Consider the following 13,629-nt stretch of genomic DNA (forward strand, 5'->3'; position numbering starts at 1 on the left):
TTGGTTTTAACTTCGTGCACTAAGATTCATATATTGCTTTGTCTTTCCCAACTATAGAGATCAAGTGTTGTTGTAACCTGGCCGCCCGGTGCGTACCATTATAATGCGTTAATTTGACCTATTCAGTGGTTTTGTCAAAATGAATTCACTGATAAATATCCATACTTACTTGGATTTGACTTGAATCTTATTTCAGAAATGTTATGCGAAGTCCATGGATCTCATTCCTCCGATTACCTCGAGTTGCCCTCTTATAATCCTCCTACAAGTCCAGCACGACTCCAATTCCAGTGCGACAAATGCACATACGCTATGACCTTATGCTCCGATGCTCCCCCCGTATCCACCGCGATGCGACACTCCACCTTGGATTCTATCCCTCCTAGTTCAGGACAAGATATTTTTCAATTTCCTCAAGTGGAAAATTTCTTTCGATCCATGTCAATGCCATCTACTCCTTTACGCCGGTATGGCATGTCAGCTTCTTCGCCAGCCTTTCAGCAACTGTCTCGTGTGTATTCTGCACCTTACACTGAATCCTGGATAGAACAACAGTTGTCCTCTTCGCCGAGTCCCCTTCCGAATGTTCCTTCTCTAGCTGGCTGCGGCCTGTCGCCGTCAACTCTTAATGCTGAAGGAACGCCATTTGATCGACATTTTAACTTATCGCAATCGTGGCACAGCTCCGATCCAGATATGTCTCCCATAGCTAGAAGGATGTCCGAGGACAATACCACTGCGTCTTCACATGAAAGCGGACAGCCATCTAATCAGTCTTCTGGAGGATCTGGTGTTCCAACTCCGTGGTCGCTGATGGAGAAACTTCCTTCGTTACATTCCTTCGGCCATCCTACCTTTTCTCTAGGTTTCACTTCGAGTCCAGTCATGCATGTTAGCGAACGGTCTTGGTCTCCAGTGTCTTCTCTCTCTGCGCTCACCCCCCTCTCGTCTCCCGAGCGCCCCCTTAGCAATAATGTTTCTGGTGGTTTGTCTTACGCTTCTTCACTGTGCTTGCCCATTTTTGGACAGGACTCGACTGCTGTGCCACATTCAAAAGGAAACCACGGGCTATATTCTACTTCTCGACGCTCGCTTCGTACTACTAGTCGTGCGGTTCTCATGCGGAGTCCCAAGCACCCTCGTCCGGACGATCATGATGAGAAACAGCCTTCATACCAGACAAAACGCGCACGTACCTCTGGCAGCCCCGCTGCTGTAGACCTTACCTCTCAGACTCGGGAGCTCGATCATCTCGGCATACCGTCACAGCGTCGCCTTCCCTCGGAGGTTTCTCGTCACCCCGATTTTCCTTTATTCTATCGGCGTTATCCTATAAGCTCGTTTCTGCAACTTGATGCCGAAGAGTAAGTTATTTCTTGCTTGCTACCTGGCGCTCACCATGCGCAGAGCTTCGCTTTTCAATCGTTTGAAACACCCTGGCGGTATCTGTAACCCTCCACGAGATCCACGAGATCTGTATACTCCCCGCTTTGTCAAAGGTAAAGGTAGGTCCAAGATAGGACTGTGTCCGATCTGTATCGAAAGCCCTTTGCGCGGTGGACGGGGACAAAAATTATGGTTATCAACAAAATTCTCTGCGTTTAAGTGGTCACTTACTTTTCCCTCACAGTATACACGTTTATGCTAATATTTTTGTGCAGAGAATTTCAATCTTTGATGATTTCATTTGACGTATTTTTCAGCTATCATATGCAGTTTGCGCACGGTAAGGGACATTTGAATGACTACTCACCCACTGATTTTTCTCGCATTTCAAGGAGTGTCAGCGACAACCGGACGTCCGTTCTCACCTCCACTATCGTACAGGACACGTAATCGCCGCCACGCGCTCAAACTGGAGCGATCGGAGATTCTTGAAGGAAGGTGTCATAAATGCAAGAAGTGGGTCCCAGTCGAAAGTATCAAAGATTGCGAGGTGAAGGTATGAAATCAGTACGATCTCTTGTGACATTTCCGATGATCGCCATTAGGTTAAGGAACTGTTTTGGTAGGGCACATGCGCGGCATGGTGAACGATGGACTCACTTCTGCTTCTAGGTGGAAACATGCTGCGACCTGCCACCAAGGATCCCAGGTTCCAGGGGACGACGACTTCTATGAACAAGACGATGTGTTCCGCTGCTTGGAAGAACTCGGACTCTAACATTATCACCATTCTCTTCTTGTTCTGGAATATGGACCACGCTGGACTTTCAACTGTATGTATATCGCGATTGCTATGTGGACATCATCGTACACACGTGCTGTATTTTGTTATGGCTTGTAGTGGTTACAGTATTGTTGCTGACAAGCTAATTTGCATGCATTTTTTGGTCATTACCACTGCGCGATGTCACCGATGTGTGACATCATCTTTTGTCTTGGCGGAGCCGTGAATAATTGATATTCATTCTATCGTTCTATGGTCTTGGTCTTCGACACATACCCTCACCAGATACTCTTCTGTAACAGTTTCATCGATACATCTCTCCAGTCGTTTGTCTTTCGCTTGAGCCATGGATTTATGCCTGCGTAGGGGAACCCCGAAACTGACCACCATTAATATTTCGCTAATCGACCATTCTACTATCAACCATCTTTTCTATCCTACGCACTGGTACAATCTCATTTAGCTGTGAGAATTTGGAAAGCCTATATGGCGTCCAGCGATGCGTTTCGACAGGACAATGTCAATGTGCCACGGTGCGCCTATTGTTTCTTTGTTCCCCGACTCTTGAAATTGTCTGCTTTTATGGGATGTTTGCTATTTGTCCCTACTGAATCTTTTGTTTGCTATGGCCAGCGTTGAATTTCTCTTACTTATAGTTGCAAGTCTTGATATTGGCCTCTATACCTAAGACGGTTGCGTTCCAAGCACTCGACGTAAGATTAACATACTTATCATTGCATCATTACCAATACTACGTAGAGAATCTGCTTGCTACAGATCCGCGTGGCTTTTGTATACAGCCTTGAGTAGCTGGCTAAGTGTAAACCTGTAAGCACGCTGGCTTACCTGAGTTCTCATAATCAGTACATATACCGTCGCTGATACTGAAACATAAGCTTTCAGTATTTCACCTTTTGGTGTAACGGTTATGCGCGGCGGCGGTCTGACCGTGTTACAAAACCTTCGTGAAGAAGCTCAACGACAAGAGAGGCAGCGCCAAGAAGAACTACGTCGCAATAAAGCTCAAGCGGATATCGTTGCTTTTTTCCAGCTCTACGACGCAAAGTGGCAAGAGCTCAAACTAAGCAAGAAGTTGACTTCAGTCATGGTATGGGCGGACAATTTGACACCTACCAACCTCCAGTCCGTTTCCCTCCCTGGTTTCATTGATGTCACTCAGGGAGCAGCGTCCTGTTTGCGATGTACCGCAAATCGTACTTTCGGCGGCTCCGAGCCTTGCCTCACCAATTATCATTATACCAAACTAAGCTGGTCGTCCGAGTCAAAGGCTAAATTCCTTTCAGTGCATGTGCTGGAGATGTCATGGATTCTCAGCTGTCATCTCCAATCAGTCTTGCTATCTTCCAAGACCGAGATCAAAGCGTTCTTTGAGGCCACGCCCACACAACGCACATTTTCAGACACTCAAGGACAGAATGAGACACATTCAGTGCCGCATCGCCTTCTGGTGTAGGTTTGCTTCGCCAAGCCTTTCTCGGCAATCAATAGTGCTAGAGTTCGAATCTCTCTATGCGCATCATGCTCGCCAGCATTTGCACAGCGAAGCATACAACGAATATGAGCGTGGATAATCCAGTCCAAAGCGCAAATGAGCTTTTATTGGCATCCGCAAGGCGAATAAAGCGACCTGGGAAATGCCACTGTACGTAAGGCGTCGACATTCATCCAAACGGAAGTTTGATGAGCGACAGTTACAATAGTCACCAGGTGTTGAGGGCCGGATGGATTTCCATATCGATATAGCGGACTGCAAGACGGCAGGCAAGGCGAACCTTGCATTCATGATTCCAGAATCTTCAAACAGTTCTACGAAGCGCGTCCTTGATGGCATCGAAGATGATTGGTCTCGGACAGTCGGTGACTTCGCCCTGTGGTTGACGTCGTGAATCCACCTCAAGATATTCCATCCGGCAATCATCACCTCCCATGTCGAGATGTGTGCGAGGCAGGTTTTATTCATCACAGCGAGGCTGCAATTACAGATGAGGCCAACGAATCTTCAGAAATCATCCGGGATCCTGGGCCCATGAAGATCACTGTGAACCTGATGCGCGAGGTTTTTAGTGATGGAGAAGATGACAGGGACAGTATTTTCAATTTTATATGGTGGTCTTGTGATCAGATAGTGTATCAAGTGAAGTCTGGGGAATGCTATTTTGCGGCCCAGAAGGATATGATAGATTTTCATTGTATTGATATCTTACATAGTGAGAAACAATGGGCAATTACTTCCATGTCGAGAAGTGGGCAAGAAGTGGATTTGAAAAAATTTGTAAGACGAGAACACGAACACGACACGACACTTCACGCGTTTGCACACGTGACTCTTAACTTTGTTTTGTTGGTGCGTTTGTATCCTCCAATCGTAGCCAAGGACTTTGCATCCTGCAGTAATCTACAATCTTCAAGCGGGTTCCGCAATTCTCTAGTGACCGTTAAAACCCTTATTTGGGTTTGGTGCTCATGGTGGATACCGTACTCTATTGACACATCAGGCTTTGAGGAACTGTCATGTCCAAATTGACCTCCGAAGTTGAAGTCCTTCATGTAGAAGTTCACCGTCGAATGATCGAGAATGGAGAGTGGGATCGGTGGGTGTTTATCCGATATCTCTCATAACTACTGAAAAAAAAATCACAACCTAGAATATTGCATCTCCTGTCCTCTAAGCTCTCTGAAAGCGGATGGGCAGATGACCTTCTGCACCGTGCCAAAGGTATGTATGCCTATCCTGCTGTTACTTGATGCCTAATCCCCACATCCAATAGAAAACAGTCGAAGTATGGACCCGCTTTCCCTTCAGATGATCCTGCAGGAATTGTTATCGCATGCGCAAAGTACTAATTTCCACTCGATCATCTACCAGTGTCACTGACCACTTCCATCATCCCCTAGCAAGTGTGCCTCTCTCCGTGAAACGGGAAATCACAACTCTTATCAAGCAATTCGTGAGGGAGCAATTCGAGAAGTAGCTAATACACCTTGCATGACTCTCTATACTTATCTCGTGCGAAACCGTTCATGTAATTCTGTTCGCAATCATAAGTTAAACGGGATGACTTGGACCACGCTATTCAAAGGGTACGTGCCCCGGCATTTTCCTGAGGTAACCGTCTGCCAGAGGTACCGCCCATTATCGATTTGATATAATGATGTTATGCCTTCTAGCGTCTCAGATCTCAGCATTGCAACTGAGTGTCGTACCCGTGTATGCTAACAGATAGCTTCTCACTGATAATATCGCTTTCTGGAACACATGCTCACGTACGATCAGTATACTGGTTGTGTTACTAATCATACATGCTGTGCCAGCAAATGTTTTATTGTTCGTAGGCTCGCAGCTCCCCCGGGCCCACTTGCAGGTTTTTTATGACTACCTGGGTGGATATTCTTGCCCGATCTCGAATTGTTATCATTAAACTTGTAACGAGTTGGGTCATCAATGCATCATCTATAAAGCCTGACTCCCATAAACCCCTATCCCTCCATTTCACGATATATTGCCTTTTCTCCCTCTCGATGATCACGGTGCCAAATCATCGTACTGCCCCTAGTCCGTCCTGTATTAAAGGATACGCATGCAGAATATGTTGAGTACGCTTGCAGGGAAGCGGTATCGTATGTCGAGAGAACGGCCCTAAGTTCACGCATCACCGCGAGATTAATACTCGCTTCCGCCAAACGGACGATCATTGATTCTTTGCAACCTTGTACCGGCCTACCAACAATAAGCATATTTCAGATTTGAACGTAAGTAATATGACCTGTACCCTTATTGCTGTTGTTCAAGCTAGTCATGCTAGAGTTCACTAGCCGCCTCTGTAGAGTCGGGGGAATTGAAAGGAATCCAGGGTACTCACGTCTAGGAATTACACACTAAACATAAAACGGCTTGTTGGTTCAAAACGGTGACAGCGACGGACCCAGGAACGGATATGCAGGCACCAGCACTAGCGGTAGTGCAGGAGTCGAGCATCTGCTGCTTGATCTCAGGTTGTGGACATGATGGCGAGTTCGAGAGATTCGGGGTCGATTTCTTATGTAGCTGGCTGGTGGTAGAGATTGCCTCCAGGACGTAGCAGGACTTGGAAAGCGATTGCGTGGATGCAGTCAAGAAGTCTTTAAAATGACATGAACGTTTGGGACTTGGTTTAGGTTTCGAGATGAGAAAGTGCGTGCGGTAGTGCTCCAAGTCGTGGTGGCACCCTGGGAAATTTGAGGGCATCGAAGAAGGGCATGTTCCATGATCTTTGAAATGTGTTGTATTGCGAATTGTCATAAGAATAAATGTGCATGGGAGGGCAACTACCATTAAGACAATTTCAAGCACGCAGAAGGAATGAAATATTTCAAACCAAATGACAGAGGCGCTCTAAACACAACAATTAGAGGGTGACTAGCATGATGGTAGGCTAGGCAGACTTTGAAAGCGACGGGACTGAGTAAGTGGGGTGTTAGTGAGGTCGAGACTAAAAATTGCAAGTTGAAAATGTGGTCATAGGATAATGTTCTCCCACCAGAATGCATTTATAGATAGCCCAGACTCGTGGCCTGCACCGATGCGCACTGGGAGGAGTGGAAATCTAGTAGGGAAATGCAAGGGAAGGCTATGGAGTCAACCAGGAAGGAAAACGTGTTGTAAATGACTCGAGAGATTTTGGAACAATGGAGTCCCACTACTCCGATGTACGTCATGCTGGAGTTCACTGGCCGATCGAGGAAAAAGCAGGGTATCGAACGGAGAGCGCTGTCACGGTAGTGGGGAAAGTTAAGGCTGTAGTACAGCCTTACTATAATCTGCAGGAGCGGGAGTGTGGAGTCAGGCTCTTAATTATTTAGCCGGCCTTCTTTCTTCTGACGATTAAAATGGCGTCACTATAATACCACGCATCAGCAAAAGAAGGCGCACGTACTAGTAGTGCATTCTCACATAGAAGGCGGTGATTAAGTGACTGCCGCGTATTCATGCAGGATCATATGATGTCTCAGAGTAGTGCCCTCACGTAGGTACTCTGCAGATTTTAGTCTGAAGAGGAGAGTATTGGAACACAGAGCGTGACGCGTCGCGACGCGGTCTCGTGATTTCCAATTCAGGAAGGACTGTGGAGGTCATTGCCGAAATGCCGACTGACATAAGCATCCACAAACTGAACGTTGAACCTTTGAATTGAATACGCCACTTCCGGGTCTCTCAGCCCACATTCGTATTTATAGGGTAACTTGAGGACAGCTATCATCTTGAGGTGCCATCTATCTTACTCATCGTTCTACACGTCGTTGAGCCTAGTATCTATCTTGCAGGAAGTTATCATGGATTTCACGTTAGGTGGAAAGTACAGACTTGAAGAGGAAATCGCCATTGGAGGATGCGGTAACTCTCGCTCCATTTGCTCATCTACCGATGGTCCCCCTGATTCCATATCATGTTCAAATAGGCACAGTGTTCCTTGGAGTTCATACAGTCGCAGGGAAAGAAGTTGCAATTAAATTAGAACCAGCCATAGCACGCAACAGTCCCCTCAAGCAGGAGTCCAAGGTCTACAAGACCCTCATGGGCGGTCCTGGGGTGCCATGGATCATGTGGTCAGGAAAGCACGGCGATTACAATGTCATGGTGATCGATTTGTTGGGTCCATCCCTCGAAGACCTCTTCAAGATGTGCAGTCGTCACTTCACGATGAAAACCGTACTGCAGCTTGCGGATCAATTAGTGAGTCTTCTTACGTGCGATATTTCCTCAGGCAAGGTGTACGTCCTATCCACCGTTGCGCGTCCTGCATCTACACGTTGTGGCCCAGAGCATCTTCTATGACTCCAAGCTGTGTTGGACTTTCCTTTTTCTGCCTTCTTCCCTCAGCATTGCTGACGCCTTCCCAACAACCCAGCTATCGCGCCTAGAGTTTATCCACTCGCGCGATTTTGTCCACCGTGATGTCAAACCTGCCAACTTCGTAATGGGGACAGACCGTGCAGAACATTTGGTCAATGTGATCGATTTTGGGCTTGCCAAAAAATTTCGAGACCCAAAGACAAGCGCCCATATTCCATATCGACAGGACAACCATCATGGCGTGGGTACATCCCTCTTTGCATCTATCAACGCGCATCTCGGCATCGGTGAGTTATAGTAGTCGGCTGTCCAAGTGGCCATAATTAACCTAATGGTTTGGTAAAGAGTGCTCTCGGCGTGATGATTTAGAATCTCTTGCTTACATGCTGGTTTACTTTCTCCGGGGCACCTTACCGTGGCGGAAAATTAAAGGCGCTACAGTTGCTGAGACGTGGGATGCTATACGAGACAAAAAGCTCGAGGCTGCATCGGTTCTCACTGTGGGTCTTCCTGTGGAGTTCGAAATTTTTTTCAACTATGCAAGAGGTCTCGAGTTTGAAGACCTCCCAGACTACGTGGGACTCCAAGATTTGTTCAAGGGGCTGGCAAAAACAATGAAAATAGAATATAATGAGGTTTACGATTGGACCCTACCCTCGAGGCGGACGACGAAGAGATTCTGTGAAGCGTGTAATGCGCGACGATGACGGGAAACAAGGAAGGGGAGGTTCTATCCTAGCCGTGAGTACATTCTCGCTTTATGAAACCCGAGTGGTCAATCAACATGTTCATTTGTCTGTTGATCAGACCTTCGAGCAGAACACGTGCCGGCTCAAGAATTAGCATGACGAAACCCTTCGATCACATGCAGCCGCTGTTACGTTGTCCTCGTTTGTGAGGCACTTATTATGACGCCGGCCAAATACTGGCCAGGTTTTTCTAAGTGGCCGACAGCGACTGTTCAGCGAGCTTAGGTTGATTTCGATATGACCTAGCCGTTATCAGGATGTCCTGTGCTGAACAGTTTCCTCATAGAATCTTTCATGCTGATGTTGCGCACGTTCTTCTCTGCTTCAAGTCGGAAGCACAGCTCGAGGCTGCAATGCTTTTACAGCGTGGAGTTGCATGGGTGATTCAGAGATGGGGTTTTGTTCTTGAAGTCCTCTTCATTTCTTACGTTATTTGGTTTCTATGGGTGTCTCTTTGCTGCTTGCTGTCGTTTATGCTTGCTGTCGTTCATGCGATGCCATACTGTTGGATTACCCTACCATTCGCTACTTTGATTACTTGTGTCGAAAAATGCGCAAATTCTAAGGATAGGCACCTATAGGGTCAGGAACATCTTACATAAACACCTGACCTTTCAAACCAACAAACCCTGAACATACGAAAGTCCTGCGCAGCGAATGTCTTTGTCGTTCACAGTCGGCGAGCGCATCTTATGCTATCATGGGCCCCTCGTCTACGAGGCTAAGATACTAAAAGCAGAGACGTGGGACGAAACCAATACTAAGCTCTCCACAATTGGTCCTCATTTCTTCGTGCACTATAAGGGGTGGAAGCAGACGTGCGTTGTCCTTTATGTTTGAGTTTGACTTATTTTTTACTCACTGCTGGCTAGGTGGGATGAATGGGTGCCTATCACACGGCTGCTCAAGTTCAATGACACGAATGTGCAACTGCAGAAAGCACTGATGGCACAGGCCAGCGCAGCTGCATCTACCTCGGGGTCATCCTCAAAAGGGAAGGCTCATGGTGGGGGTATGATGAAGGACAGTAGCTCCTCGCGCGGTGGCGGGCTTGGGCGTAAGGATGGTAGAGGAACGAAGAGAGGGAGAGAGGAGGTGTGTTTGTTTGTTTTTGGACAAATCTCGTGGTGTGTTCTCTGTAGTGGTACTGATGATATTTTTATAAAAGGACGATAGCAGCAAGAAGCCGGAAATGAAACTCAATGTCCCAGAGGTGCTGAAAGTACTGCTTGTGGATGATTGGGAGGCGATTACAAAGAACAGTCAGGTAGGATCGTGTTGCTTTGGCGCCTTAGTTGGATATTGATAACCCGAAAGCTGGTATCTGTACCACGACGTCCAACAGTTGTTGAGATCCTCCAGCAGTTCAAAGATTATGTGATAGGGCTCGGGAAAAACACAACGTCAGCTCCTCCATTGAGAATACTCGATATCCTGCTAACTCAAGCGTCATTCTGTCTTCTAGCCTTCGCGAGCCTGAACTCGTCCTCCCAACAATAATTTCAGGGTTGCAAGTCTACTTTGATCGCTCGCTCGGCGCAAACCTTCTCTACCGCTTTGAACGTCCACAATACGCTGAGATTCGCAAGCAGTTTGTCACGGGTCCCAAGGTGCAGGTTGGCCAGGAGAAAGATATGAGCGCCATATACGGAGCAGAGCACTTGCTTAGGATGCTTGGTGCGATCTTATTCACATGAAGTACTTAGCGTCAACTGATGAGTTGCTCGGCTTAGTGAGTCTACCACAGATGGTCTCCAGTTCTACGATGGACGCGGAGAGCGTCGGACTAGTGAGGGATTATGTCAATGAGCTTCTAATGTATGTTGTTTCACCCTTCTGTTATACTTGTCTGCTGATGTCTGGCAAAGGTTTATGATGAACGACCGCAGTCGGCTATTTTTGATAGAGTACGAAAGCTCAAGTCTACAATATCAAAACATCTCTCGATCATAATTCATTAACGCTGTTCTTGTGTACATACCATTATTCGCGATCTTAATCGTCTACGTCCGCCTTCGATCAAAATTTATGCCAACTGTGAGGTCTGCTGGTCCAACTATATCAGTTCGATAAGCAGAATACGAGGACTCGACGACATTGGTTAGCTAATCGTCTTTGGGAAAGAACATTGGTTCACCGCCTTTTCCTCTTGAATCTTGTCTCCTCGCAATTACGCCCCTTCTTCTGTCACGCCCATTGCTAACTCCTGCGTTGCTTTCCCAGCAGCAGAGTTCTCCAACCCCTGTAACAACCTGATATCGAGGAACACATAGCGCTGTGTTGGGTAACCATCGAGATGCCCTTTGGGCGTTTGAAGAATGCTTTTCCCAATATGCGGTTGTTAACTTTTCCATCTTGAATCCTGCATGCATGACCATGCATTGTTTTTGCAGTTGAATTTGGGAACCAAAGGATGTCGTCCCGAGAGAGCATCAATCAATTCATCACGCATCAGCCGAGGATATGTCCTCGAGACGCCTGCTGGACTACATGCGAGATGAGATTGAAGTGCAGGAAGGGGATGGACTTGGAGACCACCACTTCGTTGCTTGTTTCGGCTTCAAAATGTCCCCAAAGACGCCTGCGCATTAAAAAGCACTGGCGCACAATTTCGTTGCTAGGGGTATGCAATCCCTGTTTTTTTGGCCTGTTCCTCGTGCTGACACGATTTTTTTGCTGAGAATAGCCTTCCGGTTCATGCAAGTGTGGTCCTTCTAATAGAAACCTACAGGGGGCCGACTGACTATGCGACTCCCGGCCCTCTACGCATAGAAATGAATTCTTCATCGTGCAAGCTAGTAACTGATAAGTAGGTTTATTGTTTCGACTCATTCGAAGCACACGCGTATGTAGGTTTCTATTATTTCTGTGCGACTACTTATCCTTTACTTGCTGGCTAATACGTAGATCTTACACTTAGTCGGACACCAAACTCGGCAAGATCTCCAAAGTAGTTTGAAAATGGTGCATGATTGGGTGATAGATAAGTAGTAAGTTTCACAGGACGTGCTCGCACAGCTGTTTTCATCTATCGATTTAACTCTCCACCTTGAACTAACTGCCTTGCTATAGCCACACCGTATTTGTGGACTGTGATGGCAGCCTAGATGCACAGCTCGCGATGACGGTAAAAACCTCATCACATCAGACGAAGTCAGTCAACTTATCCATTCGACCCAGACATCTACTCAGGGTGTTCTATTCGAAATCATCTTTCTCTTTGCCTTCGGGCAGACTACTATTACTAATGACCGTGGTAATGACTGTCTGAAGTCATACTAGGACGTGTAAATGGAATGGGTGGTGCACATATATGTTGCGCATTGCTTGTTTGAGATCTGCATGCCCTCCACGAACGATTCACCGATGGCCACCTTCTACTCTTAACTTAGGAAGAGAGTTGCACAAGCATATTCATCAACGTACACATACACGATGGAAGTAGACACAAGAAGACGTAGTACATATTTGCGGGAACACTTTCGACGGCTCAACGTTCAACCTTGAACACCTCTGCAAGGTGGTACCTAGTGGCGACAACTAGCTGATTGGTTGGAGATTGGAAACCCGGGTAAATTCCCAATGCTGGTGACCGGTTCCTTTGACATGATTCTCGAGTTTCACCTTGTGGACGTTATGAGCAAATGGCTCTGAAAAAAGATTCACCCACTTACTGCATGGTTACTTGCGCTTGGAAGGGATAGCACCAGGTTACTGTTCCCGAGCGTGAAGCTAATACTGTACATGCGAGTGGTTGAATAAGCAAAAGTAGGTTGCTGAGTACTGCGTCGTATTCTCACGTAAAAGCATTGTCCTTGGATGCAACAAGATCGACGATAAACGCCTGCCTGGTATAAACGACTGGTTCGTCTGAATCCTGTCCGCGTACGCGTCAACCAACAAAGTAAATGAATGAATGAATGCCGATCCAGCTTACATGTTTCGCAGTAGCGAAGCATCCATTTCCGTTGTTGCCGCAGTTGTTGGACTGAATGCTGACAGTTTTGTTGACGGACCCTGGCTCGCTTTGTTTCTTGATCACCCACTAGTAGACATGATGTGTGAGAGAACCGGTCGCAAGGTGGATGCGAACGCGTATAGATACCTGTTGAGCCACAGTGCCATTGTTGGTGAAGCCTTGAATCTGATTGCCTTCAGCGGTGCTGTCGCTCTTCAGATCGAGCATGAGGTTTCTGCCAACGTTTCGGATAGTATACACTCCATCAGAGGGGAAAGTCATTGTGTAAGATGTAGGTCGCTAGTAGGATGATTCGACAATGAGATGAGGAATTGACAAAGGAAAGGTTAGAAAACGGTAGGCTTTTATAGCGAGCATCTTGAGCTGTTTTCTGTCGAAACACAGACATGGTGGAGATAGGAGCTACAAATCTGGGTAATGCAAATGAGGACGACAATACTAACTTGATCCATTGCGTACCATTATTTTCCAATGCTAGTGGAGTAGAAGGTCGGTTTATCAGTCTGGATTCAAGTGAATAAGAAAACAAGGCAGGGGCCGACGGAGATGAAAGATGACAATTAGCGGCAGCACAGCGGATATTCTTGTATGTCATCGAATCCTTGAGTCTCGACGGGAGCACTGTACATGTGATAGCTCTTGACAAAGGTAAAATTGACGATCACTGTAGTGAGGCAAAGCGTCATAATTTTCGTGTATTCTAAACACTGAGCATTATGTAAGCCGTGGAAAGTGAAAATGGAGAGCTTGCAGCACAACATGACGTAAGGACACGATTAATATTGACACCGAGCCTCCGGAAATAGCCGGACATATATGTTGACGACGAGTATTTACGAATCACCGACCGTGGTTAACGTCCTCAGTTATAGGACCTGGG

The 13,629-nt window shown here is 46.7% G+C and overlaps 6 protein-coding genes across 6 annotated transcripts; 5 read left to right on the top strand and 1 right to left on the bottom strand.

Annotated features, from left to right (window-relative positions):
* Positions 1–210: 210 nt before the first annotated feature.
* On the top strand, positions 211–2,155 carry F5147DRAFT_792715 (uncharacterized protein; the record flags this gene model as incomplete). The annotated part of the gene is made up of 6 exons (XM_041443102.1): positions 211–1,364; positions 1,408–1,605; positions 1,704–1,726; positions 1,779–1,942; positions 1,992–2,008; positions 2,059–2,155. Coding segments are annotated over 6 exons (1,653 nt in total), but the record flags the coding sequence as incomplete, so codon positions are not given.
* Positions 2,156–2,993: 838 nt separating this feature from the next.
* F5147DRAFT_792719 (uncharacterized protein) lies at positions 2,994–4,077 on the top strand (the record flags this gene model as incomplete). Its single annotated transcript, XM_041443103.1, has 3 exons — positions 2,994–3,638; positions 3,686–3,833; positions 3,899–4,077. Exons 1-3 carry the CDS (start codon positions 3,099–3,101, stop codon positions 4,075–4,077), a joined length of 867 nt encoding a protein of 288 aa, XP_041295080.1. The 5' UTR covers positions 2,994–3,098.
* A 321-nt stretch (positions 4,078–4,398) lies between these two features.
* On the top strand, positions 4,399–5,264 carry F5147DRAFT_685364 (transcription factor e(y)2-domain-containing protein). Its single transcript, XM_041436672.1, has 4 exons — positions 4,399–4,782; positions 4,837–4,907; positions 4,960–5,028; positions 5,087–5,264. Exons 1-4 carry the CDS (start codon positions 4,703–4,705, stop codon positions 5,161–5,163), a joined length of 297 nt encoding a protein of 98 aa, XP_041295081.1. The 5' UTR covers positions 4,399–4,702; the 3' UTR covers positions 5,164–5,264.
* A 2,237-nt stretch (positions 5,265–7,501) lies between these two features.
* F5147DRAFT_572768 (kinase-like domain-containing protein) lies at positions 7,502–8,728 on the top strand (the record flags this gene model as incomplete). The annotated part of the gene is made up of 4 exons (XM_041431106.1): positions 7,502–7,562; positions 7,627–7,901; positions 8,077–8,308; positions 8,367–8,728. 4 exons carry the CDS (start codon positions 7,502–7,504, stop codon positions 8,726–8,728), a joined length of 930 nt encoding a protein of 309 aa, XP_041295082.1.
* A 657-nt stretch (positions 8,729–9,385) lies between these two features.
* Positions 9,386–10,813, top strand: F5147DRAFT_685379 (MRG-domain-containing protein). The gene is made up of 7 exons (XM_041436673.1): positions 9,386–9,588; positions 9,643–9,865; positions 9,939–10,037; positions 10,088–10,173; positions 10,236–10,447; positions 10,504–10,588; positions 10,639–10,813. The coding sequence occupies exons 1-7, from the start codon at positions 9,428–9,430 to the stop codon at positions 10,721–10,723; spliced, it is 951 nt and encodes a 316-aa protein (XP_041295083.1). The 5' UTR covers positions 9,386–9,427; the 3' UTR covers positions 10,724–10,813.
* A 1,352-nt stretch (positions 10,814–12,165) lies between these two features.
* On the bottom strand, positions 12,166–13,444 carry F5147DRAFT_685383 (uncharacterized protein). Its single transcript, XM_041436674.1, has 6 exons — positions 13,209–13,444; positions 12,876–13,159; positions 12,708–12,815; positions 12,571–12,647; positions 12,445–12,508; positions 12,166–12,394 (listed from the first exon to the last, which is right to left on the bottom strand). The coding sequence occupies exons 2-6, from the start codon at positions 13,008–13,010 to the stop codon at positions 12,311–12,313; spliced, it is 468 nt and encodes a 155-aa protein (XP_041295084.1). The 5' UTR covers positions 13,011–13,159; positions 13,209–13,444; the 3' UTR covers positions 12,166–12,310.
* Positions 13,445–13,629: the final 185 nt, after the last annotated feature.

This window comes from Suillus discolor, assembly GCF_016758755.1.
Source record: "Suillus discolor strain FC423 chromosome Unknown F5147scaffold_16, whole genome shotgun sequence".
Taxonomy (NCBI): domain Eukaryota; kingdom Fungi; phylum Basidiomycota; class Agaricomycetes; order Boletales; family Suillaceae; genus Suillus; species Suillus discolor.